The sequence below is a fragment of the Globicephala melas genome, chromosome 9 (genome assembly GCF_963455315.2).
Source record: "Globicephala melas chromosome 9, mGloMel1.2, whole genome shotgun sequence".
Lineage (NCBI taxonomy): Eukaryota > Metazoa > Chordata > Mammalia > Artiodactyla > Delphinidae > Globicephala > Globicephala melas.
The window spans coordinates 55875399-55892593 of NC_083322.1; the positions used below are offsets into that span (position 1 = coordinate 55875399).

Consider the following 17195-nt stretch of genomic DNA (forward strand, 5'->3'; position numbering starts at 1 on the left):
TAAGAATCCATCTGCCAATGCAGGGGACACAGGTTCAATCCCTGGTCCAGGAAGATCCCACATGCTGCGGAGCAACTAAGCCCATGTGCCACAACTACTGAGCCTACACTCTAGAGCCCGTGAGCCACAGCTACTGAGCCTATGTGCCACAGCTACTGAAGCCCGTGCGCCTAGGGTCCGTGCTCCGCAACAAGAGAAGCCACCGCAATGAAAAGCCCACGCACCGCAACAAAGAGTAGCCCCCGCTCACCTCAACTAGAGAAAACCTGCGCGCCTACAGCCCATGTTCCACAACAAAGGGTAGCCCCTGCTCGCTGCAACTAGAGAAAACCCACACGCAGCAACAAAGACCCAATGCAGCCAAAAATAAAAATTAAAAAAAAAAAAAGAAATGAAAGGGGGACACCACTACAGATTCTACACATTAAAAAGATAAGAAAATAAAGATAAAGAATTTATGCCAATAAACCTAAAAACCTAGATGAAACATATGAATTCCCTGAAAAACACAAGTTATAAAAGTGATTCAACCTACATGGGCCCATGTACCTTAAGGAAATAAAATCTGAAGTTAATAACCTTCCCATAAGGAAAATGACTTCACTGGTAAATTCTATTAATTGTGTAAAAAGAAAATAATACTAATGCTACATGAAATCTTTCAGAAAATCTTTCAGAGAAGCTGGAAACACTTATTAACTCATTTTATGAGGCCAGCATTACCTCCAAACCAAAACCTGAAACATTATGAAAAAAGAAAATTATAGAACAATATCCTTCACAAACACAGATGTAAAAATTCTTAGCAAAATTTCAGCAGGCAAAATTGCAAAAACAATTTTCAAAAAGAAGAAGAAAACAGTTGGAAAACTTACGCTACCTGATTTCAAGACCTACTGTAAGACTATAGTAAAACATCATGGCATTGGCAAAAATACAGATATATAAATCAATGGAACAGAACAGAGAACCCATGAATAGACCGAAATTTATATGGTCAATTGATTTGTGACAACCGTGCCAAGGTAATTCAAAATGGAGAAGGCACAGTTTTTTTAATAAATGGTGCTAGAACAGATGGATATCCATATAGGAAAAAGATGAACCTTGTCTCTTACCTCAAGCCACACACAGATTTAACTTGAATGTACCATAGACTTGACATAAAAGCCAAAACTATAGAATTCTAGAAGAAAACATGAAAAAATCTATGTGCCTTTGGGGTAAGCAAAGGTAGGATACAAAGAAAGCATAAACCATCAAAGAAAAAAATGATAAACTTTGGAAAAATTAAAATCTCCCCTTTGAGAGACACCATTAAGAAAATGAAAAGGCAAGCCAAAGACCTGGAGAAAATATTTGCAATACATACACCTGACAAAAGACTATTCCAGAATACATTAATAACTCTTACATTTCAATAGGATAATCCAGTTTTTTTAATGGTCAAAATATTTTCATAGATACTCCCCAAAAGAAGGTAAGAGAATGGCCAATAAGCAAATGAAAAGATGTTCAACAACACTAGTCATTAGGTAAATGCAAATTAAAACCACAATGTGGTATCAGTTCACACCTAATATAGAATGGTTAAAAATAAAAGGACTGACAATACCAAGTGTTGAGTAGGATGAAAATCAAGTGGAACTTTCATATATTGCTGGTGGAAATGTAAAATGGTACAACCAGTTTGGAAAAGTTTGGCAGTTTCTTTGAAAATTAAACACACATTTGCCATACACGCCAGTAAACCACTTCTAGATATTTCCCCAAATGAAATGAAAGCATGTGTCATATCAACACAAAGATCTGTACATGAATGTTCATAGCAGCGTTACTCATAATAGCCTCAAACTGGAAGCAACACAAATAACCATCAACAGGTGAATGGATAAACCAATTATGGCAAATCCATATAATGAGAACGAACGTACTACTGACAGAATCAACATGAATGAATCTCAAAAATATCTGTGAAAGTCAGATACAAAAGAACGCAATACTGTTTGATACCATGTATATGAAACTCTAGAAAGGACAAAATCTATAATGACAAAAAGAAGATTAGTGGTTTCCAGGGGTCCGGGTAGAGAAGGAGACTGACTGCAAAGGGGCCTAAGGGAACTTTTGGGGTAATGGAAATGTTTTAGATCTTGATTGTGATGGTGGTTTATATGAGAGCATAAATTTGTCAGACCTCATAAAAAAACAAACTCTTAAGATGGATGTCTTTTGGGACTTCCTTGGTGGCGCAGTGGTTAAGAATCTGCCTGTCAATGCAGGGGACACGGGTTCGAGCCCTGGTCCAGGAAGATCCCACATGCCATGGAGCAACTAAGCCCATGCGCCACAATGACTGAGCCTGTGCTCTAGAGCCCATGAGCCACAACTACTGAGCCCATGTGCTGCAACTACTGAAGCCTGTGCGCCTAGAACCTGTGCTCCGCAACAAAGAAAAGCCACCACAATGAGCAGCCGGTGCACTGCAACAAAGAGTAGCCCCCGCTCACCGCAACTAGAGAAAGCCCGCACGCAGCAATGAATACCCAACGCAGCCAAAAATAAATAAATTTTTTTAAAAAATGGATGTCTTTTACTGATGTAAATTATATCTCAATAAACTTCATTTTTTAAAAAAACAAAAGAATATCCAAACATTACCAGGCATTTAAGGAATCCAGCAACAGGAAAAACAAAAAAGTTAGAAACAAAATGCTGACTAAAACAGAGGTAATACGGAGAATTTTTTTCAAAATTTAGAGCAATTCAAGAACATATTACACCCATAAAATGGATGCTTAAAAAAAAAAAAAAAAACAAGCAGAGAACAACAAAAACGATGGTGTGAAGTTAAAAATATAACCGCAAATAATGTAAAGTTAATGGATGTTTAGAAAATAATATAGAAGATTTCTTTAGAATAGAGCAAAGCAAAACCAAAAAAAATAGAATAATTAGAAAATAGAGGAAAAGAAGGTAAGAGACACAGAGGTCAATCTGTAAGACTGACCTTTAAGAGACTTAGAGGTCCCAACTGAAAGACAGCATCTGACTAACAGGAGAAACTCAGAAAGAAATAACAGGACAAATAGAGAAAGAAGTAATTTTTAAAAATAAAATAAATACGCACATAGAAAGATCCCAAGGAATGCCCAGCAAGTTGAACTTAAAAAAGCACCACGCCTAGTCACATATTTCTGAAGAGCACAGCCTAGCAGCTTCCAGACAAAAAAATTCACTAAAAACTAATTAGAAGATCATATTGGTAGATGATTTCTCATTGGCAACACGAATACAGAGAGAGCAATGTTCTGTGGCAAAATTTTTCATCCTAGATTTCTAAATAGTCAAGTAATAATCTAATGAGAGGTTCAACAAAGTTGTTTCCAAATAGGTGAGGATTCAGAAAGTCTACCTCCCATAAACAATTTCTTAGGAAGTTACTCACAAATGTACACTAGCAAAAGAAGGGTGTGAATCACTAGAGGAAGAGACAGGATGCAGGAATGAGTGGCTCAAAGTCAGAGGAGTAGTGAAAAAAAGTCCCAGGAAGACAACTGTTCATCAAGCCTGTAAATAACCAACCCAAAGTAAACCAAAACTTCAGAGAAACTTCAGGAAATGGGGCAATTCAACAGAAACAGACAGTATGATGAAGTATTTGAAAAGAAAACGTTTAGGCTGTGATAAAGGCAAGCAGTACAAGAAAAACAGAAAGGCAACTATAAACTCCAGGAAAAACAAAGCAACGCAAAAAAGTCATGGTTTGAAAAAGCAGTACACTAAAATAGGGTGTAATTTTTAAAAAGTGATGCAGAATAAGAAAAGAGAATCCAGATGTCTTTATTTAAGAAAGAAGGACTCCTTCAGCCTCATAGGGTTATAACATTGAACCTACACTTGTGGTTGCAAAACAGAATGCAAATGTTTAACAACTCTAGCAAAGTAGCTGACAGAAGTTGTGATGTTAAAGGGAGTTACAAAGGTAGAGGAAAGGTTAGGGAAATAAAAAATTCTTCTCTTACTAAATGCTGGATCAAGAGATACTATCAAAAGAGAAAGAACAAAAGAATGATGTTTAAGGATATTATTTTAAATCATTATAAAAAATAAAAATATCCCTATATAACAAAACATTAGGGAGATAAACAGGGAGTAGTACTGATGAGCTAAATCTTCATCTTTTGGAGTAGGAAGTCAATAGTTATTATCTGAAGTTTAGATATCAAGAAATAGAGCATAGCGGGCTTCCCTGGTGGCGCAGTAGTTGAGAGTCCCCCTGCCGATGCAGAGGACACGGGTTCGTGCCCCGGTCCGGGAAGATCCCACATGCCATGGAGCAGCTGGGCCCGTGAGCCGTGGCCGCTGAGCCTGTGCATCCGGAGCCTGTGCTCCACAGCGGGAGAGGCCACAACAGTGAGAGGCCCGCGTACCGCAAAAAAAAAAAAAAAAAGAAGAAAAAGAAATAGAGTATAGCATATTATCTAGATTTACCGGCAAAGGAACTATCAGAAGCACCAAAAATAGAGTTAAAAGAAGTTGTATCTGAGTACTGGGAATAGGGATAGGTGGGACAGGAGCCTTGCTTTTTTATCACATACTCTTCTACACTAATCACCAAGCGCGAATGTCATGATTACCAAAAAAAGGGAGGGCACAAATTCTTCAACATTTTCTAATAAGAGATGGTGTATGTCCCAACCCCTTGAATCTGTGGGGCTCTGAACTCACTTTTAACCAGCAGAACATGGCAAAAGTAACACTGCCTGTTCCTAAGGACACTGAGTGGCTTTTGGAGCCATGAGGCTTCATGTAAGTCCAATTACTCTGCAGCCTTGATGCTGAGAGGAAGCCCAGGACACACGGAGAGGCAAGGTGTAGTTGCTTTGATCCACAGCCCCAGCTCAGGTCCTAGCCTACATCAACCAGCTTGCATGAACACCAGACTTGAGAATGAAGACATCATCTCAAGATGAATCAAACCCCCAGCTGCTGTGTCAACTCCAGCTGAAGCCTCAGCCATCAGAAAGATAAACCATTCTCACTGTGCTCTGTTCCCCAGCCACTGAATCCTCGAACATAAGAAAATGGTTGTTTTAAGCCCCTAAATTCTGGGGTAATTTACTACACAGCAATATTTATCAGAACAATTTCTTTAACAGAAAATGTAATTACTTTAAATAAAAAGCGACGAACGACTCCCTTGGTATTCTACTTTAGTAACAACTCCTTGCAACACACCTGACAATCGACTGGGACCACCACAGATTTTCACCCTATTCTATCTTCTCCTATTCTATTCCATTCCATTCTTCCCTTTTTTCCTTCCTCTTTCGCTTTTTTCTCCTTTTCTTTCCATTATTATTAGTAGTAGTAGTAGTAGTCATAACTAAGTAATGTCAGACCCCTTAGATGATGATAATCAACTGATCTAAGCAGAAAAGAAAGGTGCTTGGAATGGCAGCACCAAATAGGAGTATTGGGACAAGGTTCACGATGGGACTAGCCACTTGTGAGGACAGCTACAGACGCTTATACGACGACTTTACAACTTATGTCAAACTCTTTAAGAGAATGTATGTCAATCCTTTTTATAAAATTTCACAACCCAGAGAATCTGAAACTATGTCTTAAAATTCCCACCAAAGCATCTAAGTCAATTCTGCCGCAAATGATGCAACCATATAAAATGCCAGTTAATATTGTTTATATAAAATTATGTTCATAATTGAATGAAAACATCAGAAGAATTAGTTCAGAGAGGATATATCTTAGTGTCCAGTCTACTTGCTAATCATTAAATTATTAAATAACTCCTAATCGCTAAGTCATAATCCAATTTATTACTATAATTATTAGAGATTATATAATCCTAGAGTTCTAAATGCAATACTAATGAGTGAATAGAAAAATAACATATGTGCTAAATTTTGGTGTTAATACACACTTTTACTCTCATAAAACTTGTGTAAAAGAGTAATCTTTGCTCCCAGTTTAATTATTCAGTAAGTCACTCAACAGATATTTATGTGCCAGGCACTGTTCTAGATATTGAGGATAAAAGCACTGAACAAAATGGACAAAACTTCCTGCTCTCATGGAGCTTGTGTTCTAATGGGTAACTTACACTCTGTATTAATTCATGCATTACTTCAACATATTTGAGTGCGAGGCACAATGGACAATGTAAAGATGGCTAAAATAAGGCTCCCAAGAAAAAGCAATCAGACAACTATGACATTTTTATCATTATGGAATTAAAGGAATGATAGTCTGAGTTTACTTATTCAACAAGCACTGGCTGTGGTCTTTCCAAACGTGCCAGAATTTTCATCTACTTTCAGATCACTAGGTTTCAAATTTTGAAGTCTAAGAAAATTCAGATTTATGTAAGCAATGCCAGGTTCTGTCACTGTTTTACATCTTCACCATACACTATCTCTCACCTCTACCCCAACTTAGCTCATCTTCTGCCACATTCTTCCCTCCTTTTAATGAGCATGTGGTCCTTTCAGTTCATAAGATACATCTCTTGACCATTCTCTACTGGCCTAATGATGGTTTCACCTCTCAATTTTATTTCATCAACTAAAGTGGGGAAAAAAAAAAAAAAACTACACCGTTTTTCATAAACAAAGATGCGACTCTTGACTCATCTCAAAAATCCTGTTTTTCTAGGATCAGGAATTGGTACCACCGAATCAGCCATGCTTTTGTATAGTTCTCCTGGAAACCAATCCCATCCTTCTGAGTCCATCTTTTTCTCTTTGCAAAACTAACTGGTTTAGTTGAGGACCCAACTGGCATCATTAACCCTAAGTTCTAGTCTAATGAACTCTTGGTTAGCTAAATTACCACTGATTAAACTTCACGGGCTTCAAATAATTTGTAATAACTAAAAGGATGTCGCAACTCTTTTTTGTGTCTTAATATGTAAGAAGTGTGTTATTTCAAAGAAGGGATGCTGTCCTAGTTCTTTAAGGGGACTTCCATAATTTAAATACACTTCATTCATGATCAGCAACAACAGTCCATTCTAGCCCAATCTCTAAATCTATCTCTTGCTTTCTTATGGCTCAACAAGAAATCATCCCATTTTTACCCAAGGCTATTTAATAACTTCTTTAGGTGATTCTACACAGTTGGAACGTAGATGACATCATCTAAAACTCTCAGCTTGAAACTACTCAGATAGTTTCTTGATTTCCACCAGAAAGTTTTAAAATGTATTGGTCAGAGACAATAACCTAAAATTTTAAATGCAAAGACGTCTTTTGTTTTTCTTGTTCTGCTGCTGAACAGGGTTAAGTGTTAACGTTCCCAACTTTACACTTTTATACCTTCTAAAAAGAAAACATTTTAGGAAAAGTAAATGTTTTATACTAATCATTAGGAATACCTAACACAGAAAATTTTGAGATTACTTAGCAATCAAAGGAAACAAAATAAAAAATATATTTCACTAGAGATTACTGCCCCTGAAAGAGAACTGCTTCCTTTCTGTGGACAGGTCTTAATGACTTAAACACAGAATATATGAAACGAAATTTGAAATGTCATAAGGCAGTCATGCCATAAGAGCCTCAGAAAACAAGCAGCAATTCCAATGCGTAACCTCGAAAGGAATAATTCTGTTTGAGATTTTGAAATTAAAAAAGAGAGGGAGAAAGAACGAACAAAGAATTCAACTCCTCTTAGTTAATTTGAATAGTGAAATAAAAAAGAAATCATCAAACTCCCAACAATTTTGACAATGTGTTCTCAGGAGTGCTATGTCCTCAGACCTGCCCACAATAAATCCATTAGTGAATAGGATACAGTATTGGGTAAAGGCGACACAAATTACCAATACATAGATTAAAGATTGTACTTTACTATAATTACTATAAATCCAATACTTTTCAGAAATACTTAGTTCCATTCATACTTTCACATTGTGTGTGTGTGGGGGGGGGGGGGGATGAAAGCACTACCAATCAGCAATACAGATATCTGTGTACATGTCAGTTTCCTCCACAAAATTATAAACTACTCAAGGGCAGAATTTGTTTTGTTAATATCTTATATTTGTGTAATATTTGACCTTCATAGACATAATTCCATTTGATCATAGTAACTCTCAGGTCAAAAGAGTTGTAATAATTTCTATTTTATTGTGGGAAACTCCAGGTCACTCAGCTAATAGAGGAGTCAGAATAGAATCAATTATTCTCTTAGTCCCTGACTAGGAACATATTTTAAACTTATTACAATGGAAAATTTCAAATATATACAAATGAGGAGAGAATAGTATAAAGAATTTCCACAGCTTCAACAACGTTCAGCTTGTTTCAGCTCTACCCCATTTTGAAACAAATTTCAGAGTTAATACCATTTTGGGGGTAAACATTTCAAGATGTAGGTACTTTCTGTAATCACTGTCAATCAAGTTTAACAAAATGCTTAATACGGCAGATAATCAATAAATACTTGTTGAAAGCTATAGATCTTACATATGCTTTCAGACATTATTACCCAATTCTGACTAAAAAAAAAATCAATTCTGAATTCCTAGATGGCACATACTCATTCATTCATTCACAGATATTTATTCTGGGCTACAAGATGCTGGCCACCACGCTAAGTGCCTGGGATACAGCAAGGAACAAGAAAACAAGGGTTTTTCCAGTACAGAAAGCCAAATTAGCGGGGAAAAAAAGTAGAAGAATTCAAGCAATTGATTAACGTGTATCCAGAATACATTATTACATTAAAAGATGTGCAAACCGTTTTCAACTTTTACTGGATGTGTGCACGTTTCCTAATGTTAATGTCTTCTCTACAGTATGTAAATTAAGTCCAAGACTGTGCAGTCAACTATGGGAATTACTTAAATTTTATAACTCACTTTAATATAAACTATAAAGATTGGAATAAAACAAAAATGAAACTTTCTCTTTTCAGTATTTATTATTCCCAGGAAACCAAGTAAGCATAACCCAATATACAGATCCATTTTCCCTCTTTATTTGACACTCCTTAGTATTAACATGCATGTGATGGAAATAATCCACGTGGTGCCTTACTCAGTAACTGGACGTCCTTTCCATTATTTCATTCACTTGTTCATTTATTTCCACTGGATGTAGAATGTAAACAGACATGACCCAAAACACATTCCCTGCCTCAAGGAGCTCACAGCTGGGGTGTGGAAAATGGCGGGTGGGGGGGAAGATTAATATTATATCTTACATAACAGACATAATAATATTAAAGAGCAGACATAGACTAAGTGCCATAAGGGAGGGCCAAAGTTGTCAGGGTTCAAAGGAAGCAGAAATTTTATCCAAATGAAGGTATTAAGGAGTACACCACACACACAAAAAGGTGGCATTAGAGCTTGGTTGTGACAGATGCTTCAACAGGTGGAAAGAGTGGTACAGGGAGGAACACTGTGTACACATTCTGAGATCAGCCCCAACTAAAGTCGAAGAGGTGATGGCAAGGAGCATATATATGTAGGGGAAATGGATTAGTCAGTCTGACTGTAGGATACATGCGGCAAATGCACACGAAGAACACAAGGAAATCCTATCAAAGTTGAAGCTAGTACTAAAGATGAAGAAATGGACAGTCACAGGGAAAATTTAAAATATCAATAAGTATTTGAATGCTCTTATTATACAGCCTTGGTATACAGATACTGTACAGTTAATACCAATAATCTCCCAGTGTTAGGCGGAGATACCTACTCATGCTATACGCAACTCTAAAAGGATGAAAAGTTCTCATCTAAGGGGTCTATAATTTATTCTACATCATTCATTCAGGAAACATATTGGGCAACTAACAGTACGGACACTGCTATTCAGGAATATAAAAGATACATGCAATCCTTGTCTTCAAGTCAGCAAACATAAAATCATTAAACAGAAAATACTTTTCTATCCCAAGGGAATGTTTTCTAATATACAGTGACCATTAGTCATCCTGTCCTGTTAACACTGGATATAAACCTGCGTTTGAACCTTAGTCATCCTCAGTTTGTATCTACAATGCATATAACTAAGGAATAAAATAGCTGACTAAAAATACGACAATTCTTTTATGCATTTACAAAACAATTCCTACACAGGCCAAAGGGGGTTGGTTTAGGTTAAACCTAAGACCCTCTTCAATGAAAAAATTCTTATACTGTGATTCTAACTCTACTGAACTAAAATCCTTTAGGAAGGGTAAACAGGAATCAATAATTAAAATGGCTACTTAAATGACAAAGTCAGTTACCGTCCAAATTTAGGTAAACTACTAAGTGTTTAATAATGCTTCCATCCCAAATGGACTTCCAGGCTACTACTGCACACTCACACAGATTCCTGCCACATGCCTTAAGATGCCTTTATTTCACCTCAGTGGAGAGCAGTTACATGTGCAGCTGGTAAAACAAAATCAAGTATGGCAGCACATTGGTGACATTCAAAACAACTGCCCAGTGGCTCTTATAAAACTCCTCCCTCTGACTGCTCACCTGCCTGTCCCAGCAGACTTAGCATCTACAGAACACCACTCAAATGGTAACCTTTACATAGGCAGGCTTGTTACCAACCACCTGTGTCCATTTTCAGTGCTACCTCCTGGCCCTTGAACATAGCCCAACATTACCAATACTACCTTCTTCTACTGCCACTCCTCCTGCACCCAGATTTCATCCCTGCTATGTTCGACCACAGCAGGAAGCTCACAATTAATTTCTTTCCTAAGAAGACTGAGAAGCTTTTCTGAACTTCATAAGAAATAGAAATCGTGTTACTAGTTCTTCAAGAAGCATGGGTAAAACATATTTGCTTAGGTGTCTAGAGGTTGTTATGCTACCTAATTTTCAAGTATTATGGTATTTATTTCACTAAATGGGTATTAGATGCCAGAGCTGCATTATGTAATAGCTCATTCATATGACGAGTACCAAGCATTTAGATGTTTTTAACTATTCTGTCTAAAATGAATTCAATATTATTACTTAATTATTTAACTACATTATTTACCCATATTATTATTTAACTCCAGCTATTTAAATAATCATAGTTATTACCCAACTTCCTTAAAAGCAGAATTTAATGGATAATCATCACACTTTTTACAGATTTACTTCAGTAAGGCATACTGCAGAATTCAGGAATTTCCTGAGTTGATATGTCATTTATTCCTGGCAAACTATCACCTTTGTCTACATATAGCTCATATTTTCCGAACTAGAAATGTACTCACTTGAGTTAACTTCTTCCACCAAACAAAAAGAATTATTTTAAAATTTCTACTCAGGGCTTCCCTGGTGGCGCAGTGGTTGAGAGTCCACCTGCCGATGCAGGGGACACGGGTTCGTGCCCTGGTCCAGGAAGATCCCACATGCCGCAGAGCGGCTAGGCCCATAAGCCATGGCCGCTGAGCCAGCATGTCCGGAGCCTGTGCTCCGCAACGAGAGAGGCCACGACAGTGAGAGGCCCACATAACGCAAAAATAAATAAATAAATAAATAAAATAAAATAAAATTTCTACTCAGATTTTAGAGAAAGTCAATGACTTTAAAATGGCATGACAGACAAGCTGCCTGATCTCTGGCCTTTAGGTTCTTTATCTATAATATAAAAGGGTTGAAAGACTTCCAAAGTATCTTTCAACCCTAATATTCATGAGTTTCCAACGACACAGTGTGAGTACTGGATGTTTTGTTCTTAAAAAACATTCCTAGAAAATCATCAATAGTGAGGCATATTTTTTTAAGGGTAATTTACTTTTAACAAGGAGTCTATTTTCATAGATATCCATTTACCCTTGTCTTAAACATAAGAAAATACACCAAAAGATATTCACATTTATACAAGTTTCCCTTTTAGAAGCCATTTTCTCCTTGATAGAAAACTTCTAGTAATTCCATGGTGATAATAGTTGTGTAAAAAGGATACAGTGCAGGGCTTCCCTGGTGGCGCAGTGGTTGAGAGTCCGCCTGCCGATGCAGGGGATACGGGTTCGTGCCCCAGTCTGGGAAGATCCCACATGCCGCGGAGCGGCTGGGCCCATGAGCCATGGCCGCTAAGCCTGCGCGCCCGGAGGCTGTGCTCCGCAACGGAAGAAGGGAGAGGCCACAGAGGCCCGCGTACAGCAAAAAAAAAAAAAAAAAAAGGATACAGTGCAATCAATGGCAACAATTCAGCACGACCAAGTTCTGCAGGAACAAGGAATGGGCAGAACATCATTGTGAAGATGTGTATTTACTAAATAAGCTCAATAAATTGGGACCTTCTCAGGAACTGTTAGAGAATGAAAGACCAAACACACTTTCCACATACTGACATTTAAAAAGGCAATTTAAACTCCTGCTTTTCCTGCCTTCACTGAGACAAGCCCTAATAAACATATCATTCACCTACAAAACAACACTTTTATTCAGAAGGATTCCCATGAACTAAGCCACCTGAGGTTATGACCTAATAATCATTGAGCTGCACGCATTTTTCTGGCGTTTTTAAGCAGTGATTAAATATACTAATAATCATGATTTAACATATTTAGACACAAGTTTACTCACTGAAATACCATGAGTTGTAGTTTCATGAACCAGTACTTGAATTTGAATTACCTTTACTGCTACACTAACAAATTTAATCCCTGGAGACAACACTGATAGCACTTACCAGGACTTTGTAGTGACATGATACTATCATGTATCGGGGGTTATGATGATCATCTTACTTCTTCAAAAACAGGGGAATTACTTGGGAGGAGTAGCCAGGTATGATTTACCCAAGTATCTTTCCCAGCACCTAACCCCACGTTTTTTAAACATTAGGTCCCTTCCTAAATCCTTGTTGAGTAAGTGGAGTTCAAATGTTCGTATCTATATCTATTAATTACATGTCAACATCTTCTTATACTGATCTCTTTTTTTGTGCCTAAAGTGAAATTTAATCCCCCAAAAGCATCTGATTCTGATTAGTGTTTTAGTTATCTAACTATTCAATCAGCAAATTCAGGGTAACCAAATTACCACAAATATTAGTTGCTCTGAAAAAAATGGTTAGCTTAAATATAGCAAAACAAGCCAATGGAAATAAAGAGAACTGAATTTTTAAAAAGATAAAAGAACTGCTCATCCCATTACAAGGTTAAGTTCTGTAAATGTAGAGACTTTTTTGACTTGTTCACTGATGTATCCCCAGCTTCCAGCAGTGTCTGGCAAATACTGGGCCCTCAGTAAATATTTGATGAATGAATAGATTGCTGATAAAACATATTACTTTATCTACTATATATATTTAGTTCAGAATGTAAAATAGGATTCGTTTGTGGAGTGCAGAAGCTCTAATGTAAGCTGATACTGAAGTGTGATTCTGGCAAAGTCTCCAGGATTTGGGATTACCAACTGCAAAATACAAGTAAGTCTACATCCCAGACACTGACTGGCTGATCGAGCCTGGGCCTGGGATATATCAAGCACAGGTAAGCAAGAATTTCAAGTTATCATCCCTGTGCATGCAGGCAGTACCAGTGCCAGCAATAACAAGACAGTTTTTTGGGCAAATCCATCAAAATTAAATCTTAAACTTTTGAAAAATGAATATGTTTATTATGCTCCTTCAAGCTTAGAAGCTTAACTATCTCTGGGAGGTGCCTATGATCATGATCAATTACTTGGGACTTGAAGGCACTTATTAAGGCGTCTGCCCTTTTAAGAAACCTTTATAGAACCAGCCATAGGACTGTAAAACAGATCCTGCGGGACAACAATAAATGACAGGTTTGGGGGCCCAACTTTGACAACTCTCCCTTGGAAGGAAAGAATTTGTTGTCACCTGTGCTTGACTTCCTGATCCTGCCTGAACAAATATCAGCATCCTCTAAAATCTGAATTCCTAGTCCAGCTAAGTAAGTCATGGGGGCCAGTAATTGCCCCAAGGCAGAAGTGGAAGAGAAGAAACAGGAAGGAAACAAAACGGAATGGAGATCTGCAGCTCGTGAGGATGACATCATCAATAATTTTCTGAAGTGTCACTGAATTTCATGGCATTTGACTGATGGTCTTTTCTGACAAACTACAGTCTCATTATATTCAAGCAGCTTCTTGGTTCCAGAGCCTGTAATGTCTGGGCTTGAGTATGACTTGTTCTACAGGAAAGGTCAGGTGAACTGAGGCCTTACTGGGAACTTTCTCCATGGCAAGGGCCACGCTAACCTGCCTGAACACAAATAATATGTGGACATTTGAAGCATTCTTAAATTTACAAAGTGTTTTCATAGACACTATCTCAGTTTCTCCTCACAATTCTTAAGAGGTAGATGTCATCATCACCACTTAACATGTGACATAGTTTTAGAAAATGATGCCTTTGTCTTCAACTTGTAAGTATAGTCTCCTAAAATTTCTCAGTATAGAATCCAAGACATGGGTTAGTTAGAAATCTGTAAAGACATGCCAACCTCAAGAGACTAAATCAAGAGAATAAGATGGATTAGCCAAAATCTACCAGCACAATGACAAAAACAACCTTCCTCTGTCACAAGAATAAATTGTGTTTTTTAAAGGATGTTACACCGGGGTGCCTCTGTAACACTGCTACAATTGGAAGAACATGATTTTATTTATATACATGATAATCATCCTTAACTGGACACTATCCAAAGGTAACAGACAAAATAAAACAAGAACTTTGGACCTACAATTCTAGTGGTGGAATTCACCCTTTGGGAAGTGTCTAGGTGATTCCACTAAGAAGATAACTAAGTTACAGGGGACAAAATGTACCCTTAACTTTTCTCTCCAATATCACAAAAGACTCCCCAAAAGGGTTTTTGTTGTTTTTCAACAAAGAAAACATACACACAAAAGGTTATCTATTGCTTTTATTTATAATCCCATCTTCCTAAAACACTGATTCCCTCAGTCTCATTATCTTTTGTCCCTCTCTTCTTTACTGGCTAAAATAGAGGTATATTAGGGTCCTGTCATTATAGCCATTTACTACTTTATTTAGGTATTTATGATTCTTTGCTGCCTTCTAGCCTGAGTCTGACTGTGTCAGGAACAAAGCACAACACAAATCATCCAACCTGGGATAAGAGGAGACAAGCTGAAACCTCCCAGGAAGATTCTGTAGACACTTGGGCTCCCTGAAACTATAGAGGGCTTGGTATTTCAAAGGTCAGCCTTGGGTCTCTCCGCTTTGATGACTAATGTTAAACTGTTTGACTTTTTTACAAAAATATTTAGCTGTGCTTATTTACATAATTTCATCCACAGCACACATACAGTAGTAGACACATATTTGTTGAACAGAACCCCTAGACGGATGAGAAGACAGGAAGAAGACCTCAAGACCTCCTTTTTGGAACATACTATCTTAGGAGTTGAGAAAGGTGAAATCACACCCTGATTTGTAGAAGTTTCTGGGCATTCCTTTTCAGCTTAAAACTATGCACCTCTGTTTTAAAAAGAAAAGGATGACACACCACACAATGTCAAACACACAATGGGGAAATTCCAGGATCACTAAGAAAACATCATATATCTTAAGCGACAAACACTTTGGTTTAATACTGGTTACCACACAAGAGAGGCTATAAGTACTGGTGCCTCCTCGCCCACCAGCACAACCCACCCAGGAAAAGCAAGGGCAGCACCTTTAGAATATAAAGATTCCACAACCTGGACTCACATCTGACCCTTTGGAGAAGGAGTCTAAGGACTATGCTGGCCCAGAGACATAAAGTAATGCAAACAGGTAACATTTTGGGAAGAAATTTTTTAAATGACACAAACTGGGCATCAGCACTGAAGTCCTCAGACCATCAGAAATCCTTATTATTATGCAACGTTAATAAAAAGAAACTGTAGGTGTGACTGGCAAAACTATTCTTAAAAGTTTCTGCACTTTTAAACCTTATTTCTACTAGGCCCCGACAATAAAGCTTTCTTTCTACTAATCATCACCATATCCTCAGACCTCTCACTCATTCTCTCAAAAATTCCCCCAATGGCCATGGAAACCATGCTGGGGCTGGAGGGGCGCGTCTCAGGTTGGCCTGTTCTGTCCCTAAAAGACGCCCATCTTTCTGGATCCCTTTCAGGGTGGGCAGGGAAAAAACACTTAGAACTTGCACAGCGGCAAGGAGGCCTGCGCAGGTCACATTTTATGACTTGTCTTTCTGTTCGCTGTCTGGCAAGGTCACCGGCTCTGGCTCGTGGCTCTGTCGACAAAACTTACTCTCACTCGGTAAGGTCAACGGGTCGCGCCGGGCCTCCCTAGCCGCCCCCCCGCCCCTCAATCTTCGTGGGCCCCAGGATCCCTGTCCCGGCCCTCCCACGGCGCGCGGCCCCAGACGGCGCGGGCGCCGCTCCACCGCTCACCTGACCACGTTGGGGTGCTCGAAGGTCTCCAGGTGCCTCAGCACCGCCACCTCGCGGATGGTAGAGAGCGGCATGCCCTCCTCGCCGGTCTGCACTCGCACGCGCTTCAGCGCCACGAAACGGCCTCCGTTCTTCAGGTCCCGGGCCTTGAACACCTTCCCATAGGCGCCCTCCCCGATCTCCGCCACGCATTCGTACTGCTGGTCGGCACGGCTCAGGCCGTCCTTCTCCATGCCGCCCGGACGCCGCCCGGCACGGCGCCGCTGGGGCGGGCGGGGGGCGCGCTCGGCTCGCTCGTGGCCGCTGCTCGCCTCCTCCCGGACCCCCGGCCCGCTCCCTCGCGCCCTAGAGCTCGATCTCGCTCTCTCTCACCCCCGCCGACTACCGCGGTCCGGCGCTCGGACTCTCGCGGCCGCCGGGGCTGGATGGAGCGACCTCCCCGCGGGCGGGCACAACCCTGGTGCCGCCGCTGCGAAACTCCGCCTGCCGAGTCGCCGAGGAGCAAGCCGATCCCTCCTCTTCCCTCCCCGAAGCTCAGTCCTCTGTACAGGCACCAAGGCGATTACATAGTCTTTGCTCGAGCGCGTCTCACTCCACAGTCCTTCCACCTAAAAGAGAAGACGGGAGGACAAGAAGAAAGTGTAATCAGACATCCCAGGCGCCTTCCTCGGGGTTCCTGAAGACACCCCTCCTCCTCCTTTACGAAGCCCCCTTCGCTACCCTCTGCGAGCTCCTGCCCTCTCCCAGGCCGCTTAATCCTTCCTGGTTCCTCCGAGAAAAGCGAAGTTACTTTTCTTTCCCTGCAGAGCTGGAGCCG

At 39.5% G+C, this 17195-nt stretch overlaps 1 protein-coding gene across 1 annotated transcript in view; it reads right to left on the minus strand.

Moving 5' to 3' along the window:
• CDK6 (cyclin dependent kinase 6) overlaps positions 1-16611 on the minus strand; it is a 220256-nt gene extending 203645 nt beyond the window's left edge. The window contains exon 1 of the mRNA XM_030857271.2: positions 16379-16611. Within this exon, the coding sequence (XP_030713131.1) occupies positions 16379-16611 (233 nt within the window). The remainder of the gene's footprint in view (positions 1-16378) is intronic.
• Between the last annotated feature and the right edge of the window lie 584 nt (positions 16612-17195).